At 44.7% G+C, this 12,489-nt stretch overlaps 2 protein-coding genes across 2 annotated transcripts; both read right to left on the minus strand.

The window, feature by feature from the left end:
* Positions 1-3,818: 3,818 nt before the first annotated feature.
* On the minus strand, positions 3,819-4,371 carry N7481_010364 (uncharacterized protein; the record flags this gene model as incomplete). Its single annotated transcript, XM_057269583.1, has 3 exons — positions 3,819-4,208; positions 4,263-4,269; positions 4,334-4,371. The coding sequence occupies 3 exons, from the start codon at positions 4,369-4,371 to the stop codon at positions 3,819-3,821; spliced, it is 435 nt and encodes a 144-aa protein (XP_057120260.1).
* A 5,457-nt stretch (positions 4,372-9,828) lies between these two features.
* On the minus strand, positions 9,829-12,238 carry N7481_010365 (uncharacterized protein; the record flags this gene model as incomplete). The annotated part of the gene is made up of 2 exons (XM_057269584.1): positions 9,829-11,993; positions 12,187-12,238. The coding sequence occupies 2 exons, from the start codon at positions 12,236-12,238 to the stop codon at positions 9,829-9,831; spliced, it is 2,217 nt and encodes a 738-aa protein (XP_057120261.1).
* Between the last annotated feature and the right edge of the window lie 251 nt (positions 12,239-12,489).

Genomic DNA, 12,489 nt, shown 5'->3' on the forward strand with positions numbered 1-12,489 from the left:
CAGTTTGATACGATCGATCGATAACTATAGTACGATAATGCGGATAGTGACGCAGCCTACTACCAACCTACTTGTATCTAACATACAACATAACAACATACAGTCAACTCCCATCAATAATGTGAACACTGAGGCATCACTTATCAATCAGCACTTCCTTCCGCGGTTCATCTGGACATTTGGGTCTCGGTTGGGTCTCGGGTTGGTTGCTGTTGGTTTATTAAGTGATGCTTCAATGGTCATATTATTGAGGGGAGTTAATTTTGTGTTGTCTTGAGTGTATTGTCTAAGATACAAGTGAAATGTTGAGGTAGGCGAATGTATGCACGTGATCCCAGCCTTTTATTATCTCAGCGACCGGGATATTCCAACAGTTGCCCAGATGACAACCCGCCCACGGGTGACGGAAACCAGGGTGGGCTGGCTTGCAGTCCAATCGCAAATAGGAATAGCAAGTTGTTTGTCTAAATTGGAAAACCTTCTCCATACCATGGTAATTTATATGGCCGTAGGACTGATTAAGCTAGTGTGAATTACGAATACAATGAATGACGATACAGCTACTCCACCGCTTTCAACAACGGGACTGCTGACTAAGACCCAACCCAACCCATGGGTTGGCTTTTCGTGGGCGGGTTTGGACGAGGTTTACGATTTTCCCCCGGTTTCGTTAAAAATCCCGAGAATCTAAGAACAGCCCGTTGGAGCAAACTTTAACATAACATCGCCACTGAATTCTTTCCATGCAAACGGACGGACACGCAGTGGTCCAATACCTCCTCAGCTCGCACAATCGCTATGGACCAATAGGTGGCCGTGCCATAGTGCAATGTACGTGGTGCTGCAAGTTCAGGGAGGAAGTCAAAAGGCAGGTCATTATTAAAGCTTCTCCCCTCGCATATTATTCCGCAGGGGACTATATCAATACCTGAGTTTTTCCTTTACTACTATTGAATCATTTCAACTTTCAACTTTCAACTTTCTCGGTCACCCAAGATACACTGAATGACTTTTCCAGCTACGCGTACAGAAGAGCAAGTGACGGGCCAGTCTTGGCCCATTGAACCTTCCGGATTGGATGAACTACTTTATCCGGACTCGCTATCATGGAACTCGCTGGATTTCATGTCCCCCATTGATGGAATTTCTATTGATAATGCTTCATTGAGAAATTTCTCACAGGCAAACCAGGCTAAAACCTCAACTTCCTTCGATAGTGGTAACGACTATTTTTCTTCTTGCTACGTATGTACTCATTATCCTGTTCATGCATTGATCAAGCTAATGGTACTCCTTAGGATTTTGGTGATACTGGTGTCCCGTACACTTATCTGAACAAATTCTGTTGCACGCCAAACATTCCCGGATTCGAAAACATCAATGACAGTCATTACTACACATATGGGGAGCACAATGAGAAGGACATATCGATAGAGTCACATAATAGGGTACACCAAACATACCCAAAACGTCTCTCTGTTTCTTCCGGCAGCAATGAAAGGACAACTCCACAGTCGGGATGTCCTCCCAATTCGACATCTGACACGGAGGATGAACCTACTAGTGAGGCAACACGCCGAAAAAGAGCACATAACATGATAGAAAAGCGACACCGTGACAGTATCAATTGCAAATTCAAAGAGTTACAAGATGTTCTAAGTCCTTGTTGTGGTTCTCAAGAGAACATAGGCATCACGCCGCACAAAACGTCCAAACAAATGAACCGAGCAGCGATCCTTGAAGAAGCTCATAATGAAATTTTGAATCTCCGATCAGAGGTAAAATCAGTCAAAGAAACAGCTAAAAGCTTGCGAGACGCAACCTTCCCTTACACATGCAAATTCACACTGTGACGACTGAGTAGGCATTGGATATGATGTCAGGATGAGGAATTAATGTTCTGGCTAGTACTGAACATGTCCAATAGAATCAGATGATTGATTGAAGGTTGTTAAGATCGTTTGAGTGATCCCCGGGGTTTCCCTAATCTAACTATGGCGTGTTGTGCCCTGAAACGAACGAAGTGAGATAAAGGGTTTCTCTGCTGGCGGGTATACCCCTGCTCTCAAAACTTTGGTGCCATGAAACGAGGAACGAGTGAAAGGGGTTGCTTTGCAATGACGAGCTCCCTCGACAGTCCACCCTAGGAATCAAATTAGATCATGATTTCAAATAGTAAATCCCAACTGACTTTTACTATAGCTCCCAATGGGGAGGGGCTCGTAGGGGAAGAAGGATGCGTGCCAAATAGCTGTAATACTTGAGTCGAGCTTGGCTAAACAAACCACTTATATGTTTTTCAATCAATGATTTGAGAATCAAGGTTTTGTAGAAGCCAAGACAAAAAGGCGTGTGAAGCTGCTACTCTATGTACAAAAACAACCCGCATGGCCCCATTATCTGCTCATATACTCATAATGAAGGGTGGAAGCTCGATTTATCACAATCTCACGATATATTCAAGCAGCAATTCCAACCCTACTGAAACTATCTGGCAATTCTTCGAAGTTTTCCCGAAAGCGTACGAAAAGAGTTTTTGCAATATCATATGGGAGATCAAGGAATGCTGTTGTGAGATAGGAGCGTGCGAATCTTTACCACGCTGTACCATAGCTTTTGTCTGATCAATATTTTGTAGGCGTGATATGGTTACTCTGATCTTATGAAGTAGACACCAACAGTAAAGGAAGATAAACAATTCCGCGGTTGGACTTGAAAGGAGCTAGTTGTATACATATAATATTTATGGGGCATTTTTTGTTGAAAGAAATGAAATGGCAGGACCAGTTGCCGCCTCACCTGTCGCAACAACCTGCATTTCCATGGTGATGAATGTTGAAACGCTTCATCGATGCTTTTCTGTCACATCTCTAGGAATGTTCAAAATGTACCAACAGTGAGAAAACATTTCTCATATACTGGATTTCCGAGTAGAAACTGCAATGCCTCAGAGCTCTGCGTTAAGTCCATGATGACCTGTTGAACCAGCTGCAGTTAGTGGGTCGTCTTTGTATATGTCCTCACAATTTACAATGATAATTGCGTCAATACAAGCAAAATGGCTGGCTGCAATAATATAAATACCCGATCCCTGACCAGCAGAACCGCCATTTGCATGCATTCCTTTGCCACTCTGAATCAAAGAAGATCGAACGTGTTCGTCTCTGCCGGCTACTCTTTGGTATGGACTGACCCCGGATTTTCATGCGATCGTGATTAAACTGACCCGTTTATCGCACTAGCCTCTTCTTGTCGAAACTGAAGTCTTCGAACAGCAAGTGAGTTAGCTGTTCAATCATTTGGAATCATGCTGACACGGGCGAGGCAGCTCAATGGTGCTCGGATTTTGATTAAAATTAAAGCCAAGGTCAACGCTCTAGATGCTATTATGCACGGGACACCCTTGTCATGCCTAAGACACATCGGCCGTATTGAAAGCAACAGTCACAAAGTTACAGGCATCGAAACAAGCTAAAAGGGTATGGATAAATCTGAACGAGATCAAGCGGAACCAATTCAGGATAAAACCATTTATTGATTGAATAGAAAGATGCATGCGATCGAGGGCAGGTTAAAGTACCCCCTGTATGTCCGTACATTCCAAGTGGTAAGGACATGTTTATATGGCAATCGCGCCCGTGTGATCAAGTTCTTAGCATAGGCTATTTAAGAAACATTTAGGATAATCGATCTCAAAGCTCCCTGCCTAAACTTTTATACTCCAATCTTATCCCAAACAGTCCAGACACTCACGTTAAATCCTAAAGATCGGAGGTCAAATTCAATCTCAGTTCGATCGACTGTCATTCACTAAACCTTCAGATGACACCCTGAGTTTCCATCTGACAGCGAGCTTTCCAGGCCATCCCTTCACATAGATCGGCAAGATCGACATAGTAATCCCAGTCCTCCCACTGTTCTTGTGCCTCTGCTGCATCAGCGTCTTTCCGTGCTGCCCTGGCTCGACGCTCCCAAGCGGAAGCATATATATTCAGCGCACTGTCGTCCTGATAGACAGCATTATCCTGTAGGCGAGGACCTTCCCCGAATTCCTGGTGTGCTCCTGAGTTTGATGCCATTGCATTGAAATCAGTGGTATAGCATTGAGTAAGCGAAATTTGCGCGAGCGAAAGATGCGTATCTTTAATAATTTTATGTATTGAGTCAATAAGGTTTAGATAGGTGGACGATATGCCAGCCGTCGTAGTCTGGTAGTTTAGTAGTAAGTTGAACTCAGAAAATTGCAAGATGTTTTGAAATACCCACCACCTTTAATTCCTTAGCCACAGTATACGTAGCACAAGGTTCTCCGTTTGCATCCAAAAATACTTACGAAAAGCAGGTTTTGGCAGGAAAGGCTTTCTGGGACATTGAACGCCACTCGGCCCTGAATTCAAAATAAGCGGTGAAAATAGGACGGGGAGTTCGGCCGCCTATGAAATTCGCGGGCCTGACGTCGGGTTTTGGCGTGGCCTAGTCCCAGCTACTGAATGCGCGGCTAGTTTACCCAACCAATCGCATGACTTCTAATAACCCAAATTCTCTGCAAAACTCCTGCTACATTCTATCATCCAGCCCAATAGCATTTCCACTAGGGCGTTATCAGGAATCTTCAACCACCTACTGTAGAGGACTCATGTGGAATTTCTCATATATTCACCCTGGTCGTAATCTACTGGCATTCTTTTCCGCCCAATGAAATTTAATGGTCCATACGTAGCACTCGGAGACCAAGCGTCGTCCGTCATTATCCCATCCATAGATTCATTATCTTTCAGGAAGACCCAGAGACCCATAAAATCAAAATGATCCCTTGAATCCACCCTACCTATTATAATGCATGACGCAGTCAGTAACCAAGGGAGATAATAAACTTCTTGTTGCAACAGCTACCGTGCGAGAAAATATTGACCATTTCTATTTCCATCAATAATCTCTCCAGAAATGCACTTAGGTTATGAGATATGCTTATCCTGCGACAGCAAAACATCGCAAGGACCTTTCTGCTGTGATATATGCCGTTATTTCTTGATGCACCCATCTCTATCTATGTCAGCGCCCGACACTGCCAATCACTTCAGCATCTCTTGCGATCAAGTCTCATCCAATAGCTTGATGAATTCGATATTCCTAAAAGAATCCTCGTCAAATACAATGAGATGGTGCCAGATAGGTCGAGACATCTCACTGCCCACCGATATCTCAAGAGAGCAGCGAAGTATCTTGAAGACTTATGAGCATTCTTTTGATCAAGTTCGACTAATGAAAAGACAAATGCTTCTTTGATTTATTTGGACCATTTTCATTGTTGTGGTAAGCGAAGGAATTCCAGGTTTGAAGGCAATAACTGCTAATTAAGCAGCAGTACAGGGATTCCTTTACGACCCATGGGGGCATCATTATCTGCTGTCCGCAATGTGAAAGTTCTTTGCCGATCTAGGGTCTAAGACGGTGGCCGTTCAGGATGGGGCAACTTGGGAAGAACTCGATCAGACAGCTGCACGTCAGGGATTGGCCGTGATCAGCTGCACGTCGAGCGCGGTGGGCGGGGGATTCGGCTGGCTTACGGGACTCCACGGTTTGGTCATCAAAATTTACTAAGCGTTAATGTTCTTGTTATTATATGAGGCTGGTGCAGATGACTGGGAAGAATGACGAATTCGATAAGGTCACGCATGCCTTTTTCATTACTTGAACGAAGATTCAGGGGTTCTAGGAAATTTCGAGCGGTCGAACGTAGCCCATTGGGGCCACACGGTCGCTCAGCGGACAGGTTGTGTTCCGTGGAGAGAATATGAAAAACTCACTCGCGATGAGCCGCTTGTCGGAGAAGCAAAATTTCATGAGGTGTCCATGCGGGCTGCTTGCTCACCACGACCAATTCAGTGAAACATAAGTGGTGTCTTCGAAAGACGTCCAGGTCGGGATTAGCGGCTGTTGTAGTTCAAAAGGAAGATGGATCATTATTCAGAGGGAAAATGAGGCTATATATGCGATAAGATCAAGCTGGTTTCCATCGAAATTTCGATCATTGCGATCGATCATCGACCCTCCATCGAGCCACTGTTTCGTGCATCCATCCTCGAAAGAACGAACAGGCGCGTCGAAAGTGACGGTTTAAAAAAAAAAATTAAATCTTGCATCTCTACAGCCAAATATGATGGTACAAGTGACTGCAGAGCATGAATCTGGGGTTGCGCTTTTTTGAAGGTGATTCGTGATTTTATTTTATAGTCGATGGGTATTCAACAGGTAATCTAATGGAGCTTCCCAAGTTCTCGGCCAAATATCGTCATGATCGAACCTTTTCAATCCGCAAAATTTGCCGCCTTTGATTGAATTCGCCATAAAAGATGTGGGGCATCTGACATAAGGACGAAACGATTTCAAAGTATCATGAGCAAGGAAACAAAAGCAGCGAGGAGAGTGCGAAGGAGACTAGGGATATTAGTTCGTGAAGCGGCTCCCGTGTGGACGGGGGAGAATCTCTGAGGTGCTACCGGGACGAATACAACCATTTATCTCAACAAAAGTAGAATCCGCTAGTAAAGCAGGCGTCGAATGGAATGAATGGTGTTATCTGATCGTTGATTATTGATGGCAAATACTGGATGAGGGCGCTGTTGAATTACCCTTAGGCCAATGTGACAAACTGAGGTGTTGAAGCCCCTGTATTGGTAGTATCGTTCTGTCACCCTGACACGCACTACTCATGCATTAAGGTTATCCCTGTATCTACATAACTTGGTAGTAGCTCACATAAAACCAAATTTAATACAACTATCTCGCACATGCTACAACATGAGGGAGTTGTCAAATACCACTAGGACCCTTCGGGATAGCCTTATTCATCGTTCACCTAATTTCCCCCCGAACGGTGTCAATAGTACGCTATAATTCGACTGTATAGACCCCGGGATCGCTCAGCCTGTCCGAATACCTTCAATGAATCATCTGATTCTATTGAGCATGTTCAGTACTGGTTACATAAGCATGGTAGGGCTGCCTACATTAGAAATATATATTTCCTTCCTCATGCACTACAATCTCTATGGTACATGCCTGCTATCTCCTTACCCACAAAGAGTAAAACCAAGTGGGAATCTTAAGGCAAATTGATGTTTCTAGAGGACATAACCGATATACGAGACAGTTTCATATCATTTCATTCTGAGGTAGCTAACGTCGAAGACCGGTAGAGGGCGAGACCAGAACATGTGTAAATAACAATAACTAACTAATGTAATGGGGAATTCCGCTCTCAACATCGGTATCCTAGAGTCATGTGACCAAGGCCTCAGCAACAAGGCCACCGTTTTGTTTCGTGAGGTTAAGTAGCGTTCGTTCGATAGTATCAATAACAACATGCATGTTCCCCCTTATGAAAATGTTCTACTGAGGCTGCTGAGGTCGCGGTATCGATATACTGCGTATGAAAGGTTCTGTTATTGCTCGTTCGATCATCTCTCTATAGCGTCACGCTTTGCTCATCTCGTTCCTGCACTCTGCGAGTGTGGTGGTTTTGTCTCTTCGCGATCGACCCGTCTGCTTGACAGACTGCCAGCGAGCATTCCCATCTTACACTAGTTGGTTAGTACATAATTATAAGTCATATGTCTCCCCGTCGAGCAGCTAGAAATAGGTGAATGCTCGAATGGCATTGGAAGGGAATAACGATCGCCATGCCGACAGTACTAGGAACCAGATTGAGGAAATAGGACCAACGTCATTTTTAGTGCATCTCTAATGCAAGAATCTCGCTTCCGCGATGAGTTCCATTTTGACACATCCTATGAGTCCCTTGAGCATATCTAGATGTTTTAACGATCTAAAATTCGGACGTTCGCGTGAAAAGGGCTTGGGCAAGAAAGCTTGAGACGAAATGGTGATTGTGTCGGCATTTGCGCCATGCTAGCACCCAGAAGAAGCGCCAGACTCTCTGCATCAGAAACTTTGTCACTTGAAAGAGGAATCTTCCATGGCAGTACGGTTTATCTGAAGCCGGCTGCCCATGTCTTGGCCAAGTGATAAACACCGGCTTGGGGGATTCGGGTAACTGAATAGCGGGGCGTTCTGTGCAGAAGTAAGATTTTCCCAAAATTACTCTGACGAGATGTTGCTCGGAATTCAGCGACTTATTTGAAGGGTTTGTGAAGTTTGACGCACCTCGAGGCATAGTAAGCCAATAGCATAGACTATCGTAAAAGCCATCCTTGACAAACTGGAAGGTCGAAGATGAGGTTGTAGGATTTGAATGAGTTCTAAGGAAGGCAATTAGTGAAGGCGTTCCGAAATCTGGTTTTGGCCGAACCTTAACCTTCTCACCCCAGCATTTCCCACATAGAGCTTAAAAGATCTGCGGCAGTCAATTCAAAAATCGAATCGATATATAGAGAATTTCCAACATAATTTGTTGATAGCTGATTGTTTACGGAGACCTTGGCTGCTAGAAGGGAACGAAGTCTCGGTCAGCGCTTGACAAAAGCTTAGGTGACGGCATCGGTGTCGACACTGCTTCATCGATGGCTCTGTTTCGGCCGGTTTCTCGGCATATCTTCATGTGCTAGCAGGTGTAGTAGAGAGTTCGGCGGCATGGGGCCTTGCAACTTTTGCGAATCGCGACAGAATATATGATGCTCGGGATAAAAGGGTCAATAGATGGGGGAAAGTATTTTTCCCGACGTAGACAAAGGAAAAAGGCTTGCAGACAAAAAGTTCGATGGACAGGCCAGCTATTTGCCTCGGCGAATTCTTCATGAAATGCTTCTTCAGTCTCAAACTTCATATTGGCTGCGTAGAAAACCGTACATATCGTCTTTCGGCAAACGATTCGCAAATCGTAGAAGTTAATTATGGACAGTACGAGGCAACATTGGCAAACTTCTGAAACTACGTGGAGTAAGCTGCCACGGCGAGTGGCCCATGGAGTGCCACTTGGATCTACACCTCATTTTAACTGCGTTGAAGGCCGTTTGAGCTAGGTGAATCAACGTTGACGAGGCATATGATTAGTCACGCATAGCTTTGTCGGAGCAGCTGTGGGCCTAAGTAACATACACGAATGAGACAGCAAGGAGTCTTGATTGTGAATGTCTCTGTTACCATACGATTTTGTATCGTAGCTCGGACAATCTATCTACCGAATATTACAATCACGTTGCTAAATAGAACATATGACAAAACAAAGCTCCATATATTCCGACACACATTGTTAAAGGTGATGCTTCTATTGGTTATCCCGGCCATTGAGATGATCACGGGGGCTGGGAGAACGCGCAAAATACATATTGTAATTGGGATTTCCGCTCTCAACATCGGTATCCTGTAGTCATGTGATCGAGGCCTTAGCAACAAGGCCATCGTTTTGTTTCGTGAGATTAAGTAGCGTTCGTTCTATAGCATCAAGAACAATCATGCATGTTCCCCCTTTTGAAATGTCCTACTGAGGCTGCTGAGGTTGCGGTATCGATATACTGCTTATGAAAGGTTCTGTTATTCGTTCCATCGTTCCTCTATAGTGTCACGCTTCGTCTACTACCTCCTGCACTTACCGCTCCGCACGAATTTTCGAACAGTTCGAAGTTCGCGAATTTCCTCGAATCGAATCGAATTCGAACTTTGGTTTTGGGGCTTCGAATCTATGGCCGATTCGATTCGACAAAATTCGCGAATTTCGAACAGGTTCGCGAACCAATATCTAGCCTATTTAGGAAAAAGGGTTTGTGAAACGAGTTTTCGAGATGCCTGGTCCCTACAAGAATACTTCTGTAAATTTGGTCTAGAATATCAAACGCATGTATGCCAAAAGAAACCATTACTACATAACTATTAAGGCTTCCAACGTGCAGCATCCTTCAGCCTTAATAACGTCCCAAGGGTCTTGCCTTTCATAGAGAAACGTCGAATCCCCAGCACATCTCTCCCGCCATTGAATAATCTCTCGACATCTACCTCTGCTGCCGGTATAGCAAGGTGATCTTGTGCTACCTTCGCCATACAACTAAATTCGAGCATGTTGGCCTTCCACCAGTTTCGTATAAACTCGGTCTGGCTCTGGCTTATATCGAAACCAGTGCTGATTGTCGGAGTATCGAAATACTTGTCGATATCAGACTCAGCGACGTTATACTGTGTAGGCTGAAAGGCTTCCAGAAATCGATATTCGAAGCTCTTCCAATTGGTGCTTGGAGTAGTCGATATAGGCTGTTTCGGGGTGGAATATGCTTTCTTCAGGAACGCCCGGATTCGGTCAATAATCTCCTCTCCATCTGGTAGCGTTTTGAGCCACTTGGTCTTGATTCGAGGGTCCAGAACGCTTGCGATATAATATACATCGTTGTCTTTAACGCAGTCGTGGTACTTCTCCAGGAGTGAGATTCCATCGGAAACCGGAACAGTTATTGCTGGTGAGACCTTCTGCCACTCGCCTCGTCGTTCCTTGATAGCGAGGAGTATACAACGGAGCTCTCCAAACATACGCGCCGTCATATGAATTGAAGGGTTATCTCGAGAGACGTACTCAGTATATTCGTTGAAGGGAGCCAGGATTTTCTTGATATCCGAGAGCTGTCTCCAGTCGTTAGATGTGAGACGTAAGGCTTCAATATCTGGATCATCGTTGACTGTATCTTCGAGCTGACGGCGACACTCTTCAGCTCTCACAATCATAACAAAGGTAGAGTTCCATCGAGTATCAACATCGTAGTTGATAGCTTTTGTACAGCCAGGTCGATTATCCCACTTCTGTATTCGCTGGGGAGATCGCGCAATCCAAAGGACAAGTAGTCGAAGCTTTGCAATAGGCGAAGTAGGAGCGTTGACCGTCTTCCAGCTTCTCTTAGCAACGTCATCAAGGAGATCGCAGGCTTCCTTATGCGAACTAGCGCGTAGAGACCTCAATATGGTTTTCATAACCAAGTTCAAGATGTGAGCAAAGCAGCGGATTTGGGAGTTATGGGTAAATTTCATCGTCCCTTCTCGGATAATGGTCTCGGCCAGGTACTCATCGTACCGCTGAGACAGCTTTTGGTAGAGGTATCGGTGTAGGGTATCGTTATTAGATGCATTATCAGCTGTAATTGTCATAACTTTATCAGATATATGAAACCTCTCGAGAACCGTCGCAACAATATTAGCAAGGTTCTCTCCAGAGTGGCTGCCTTCGATTTCAACGAACTCAATACAAGCTCGATATTGCTGGAAAGCAGAGGACATCCAGTGAGCATTAATTGCTAGCATTGGCAATGAATTCTGACTTGTCCAACCATCCAGAGATAGTGCGATTGAGGATGCTGAAGACATCAAGATTCGAAGTTCACTGTCAAGAGCATCAAGCCGTAGACATAATCGGCGCGACACAGTATCCGCACTTGGTATGGAGTCCTGAAAGCCTGCAGACCTCAACATAGCCCTAAATGAAGGCTGTTCGACGCATGTAAACGGTTGGCAGGTTGATACAATCCAATTCAAGACAGCTTCTTCGAATGGGGGCTTCTTTTCCTTGGAAATCCATGCGCTTAACGGTCCTTGGCACTCTGAATGGCCGTCCTGAGAGAGCTTGTGGGTTTGCTGCAGGTGCTGTTTCAACGCTGTGGTTGAAGATCGTAGTTTCGATGCAAATCGAAAGAATCGGCAGGTAGATGGTGATACAATACATAGGTGCTTAAGCTCGGGCCGCTCCTTATTTCCTAATCTCCAGGTACCAGATTCAGGTGTCGTAAGGTAGTGTTTCCAAATCCAGCTCCGCCCTTTCGACCTAGTCTCATCTTTCTGCTGGATTTCGACCCTCTCTACCTCGCATTCGACCTGGGATATTGATTGCGAAGGGCATATATCCGTATCAAGGTTCGATAAACTCGTAGAAACAATGCTGGGAGCCGTAGGAGAGGTTGAAATTGGAGGAGTCGGCGACTTAAGGGTGGACCGGACCGCCATCTTCTTTCGAGGAGGCGGAAGTGGTATGTCCTCTGCAAGGAGGCCATATTTATGAAGCGCTGCATAATCGCGTTTATTCTTCCTGGTGTTAGGACAGTCGAATGTGGTTGCAGGTGGAGATGTCATCTGTACGGTTATATTAGTATACCAAGCTTGTGTCTTGATCAATCGCTTACCCTCGAGCACCTAGAATTGACGGTTTTCAGTAGCTTTTGAACCCGATGTAGATGTTGTTCTTGGAAAAGCACTTACGCGCGAAGACGCGTTCCTGTAGAATCTCCGCTAGCCCGATTAGACTATTCATTACTCTACATTGAATACAGCGTGCAACTATTGATATTTTGATTCTATATTGGTATATTACGTGTATCTCAGTGCGGCCTATGATACAGTATAATTTGAAGCAAAACAGACCACAAATAAGATTGTGGATTTGTTGAGTAACCTTAGGAGAAGAAATTAGAATTATATATATACTATTTGGATGAGGGTTTTCGGCGAAAAATCGCATCTATTGATACTGCCCTACAGCTTGTTCAACTCAAGGCCAATTTT

This window comes from Penicillium waksmanii (assembly GCF_028829765.1).
Source record: "Penicillium waksmanii strain IBT 27052 chromosome Unknown utg000008l:1.0-5622682.0:1.0-5626561.0, whole genome shotgun sequence".
Lineage (NCBI taxonomy): Eukaryota > Fungi > Ascomycota > Eurotiomycetes > Eurotiales > Aspergillaceae > Penicillium > Penicillium waksmanii.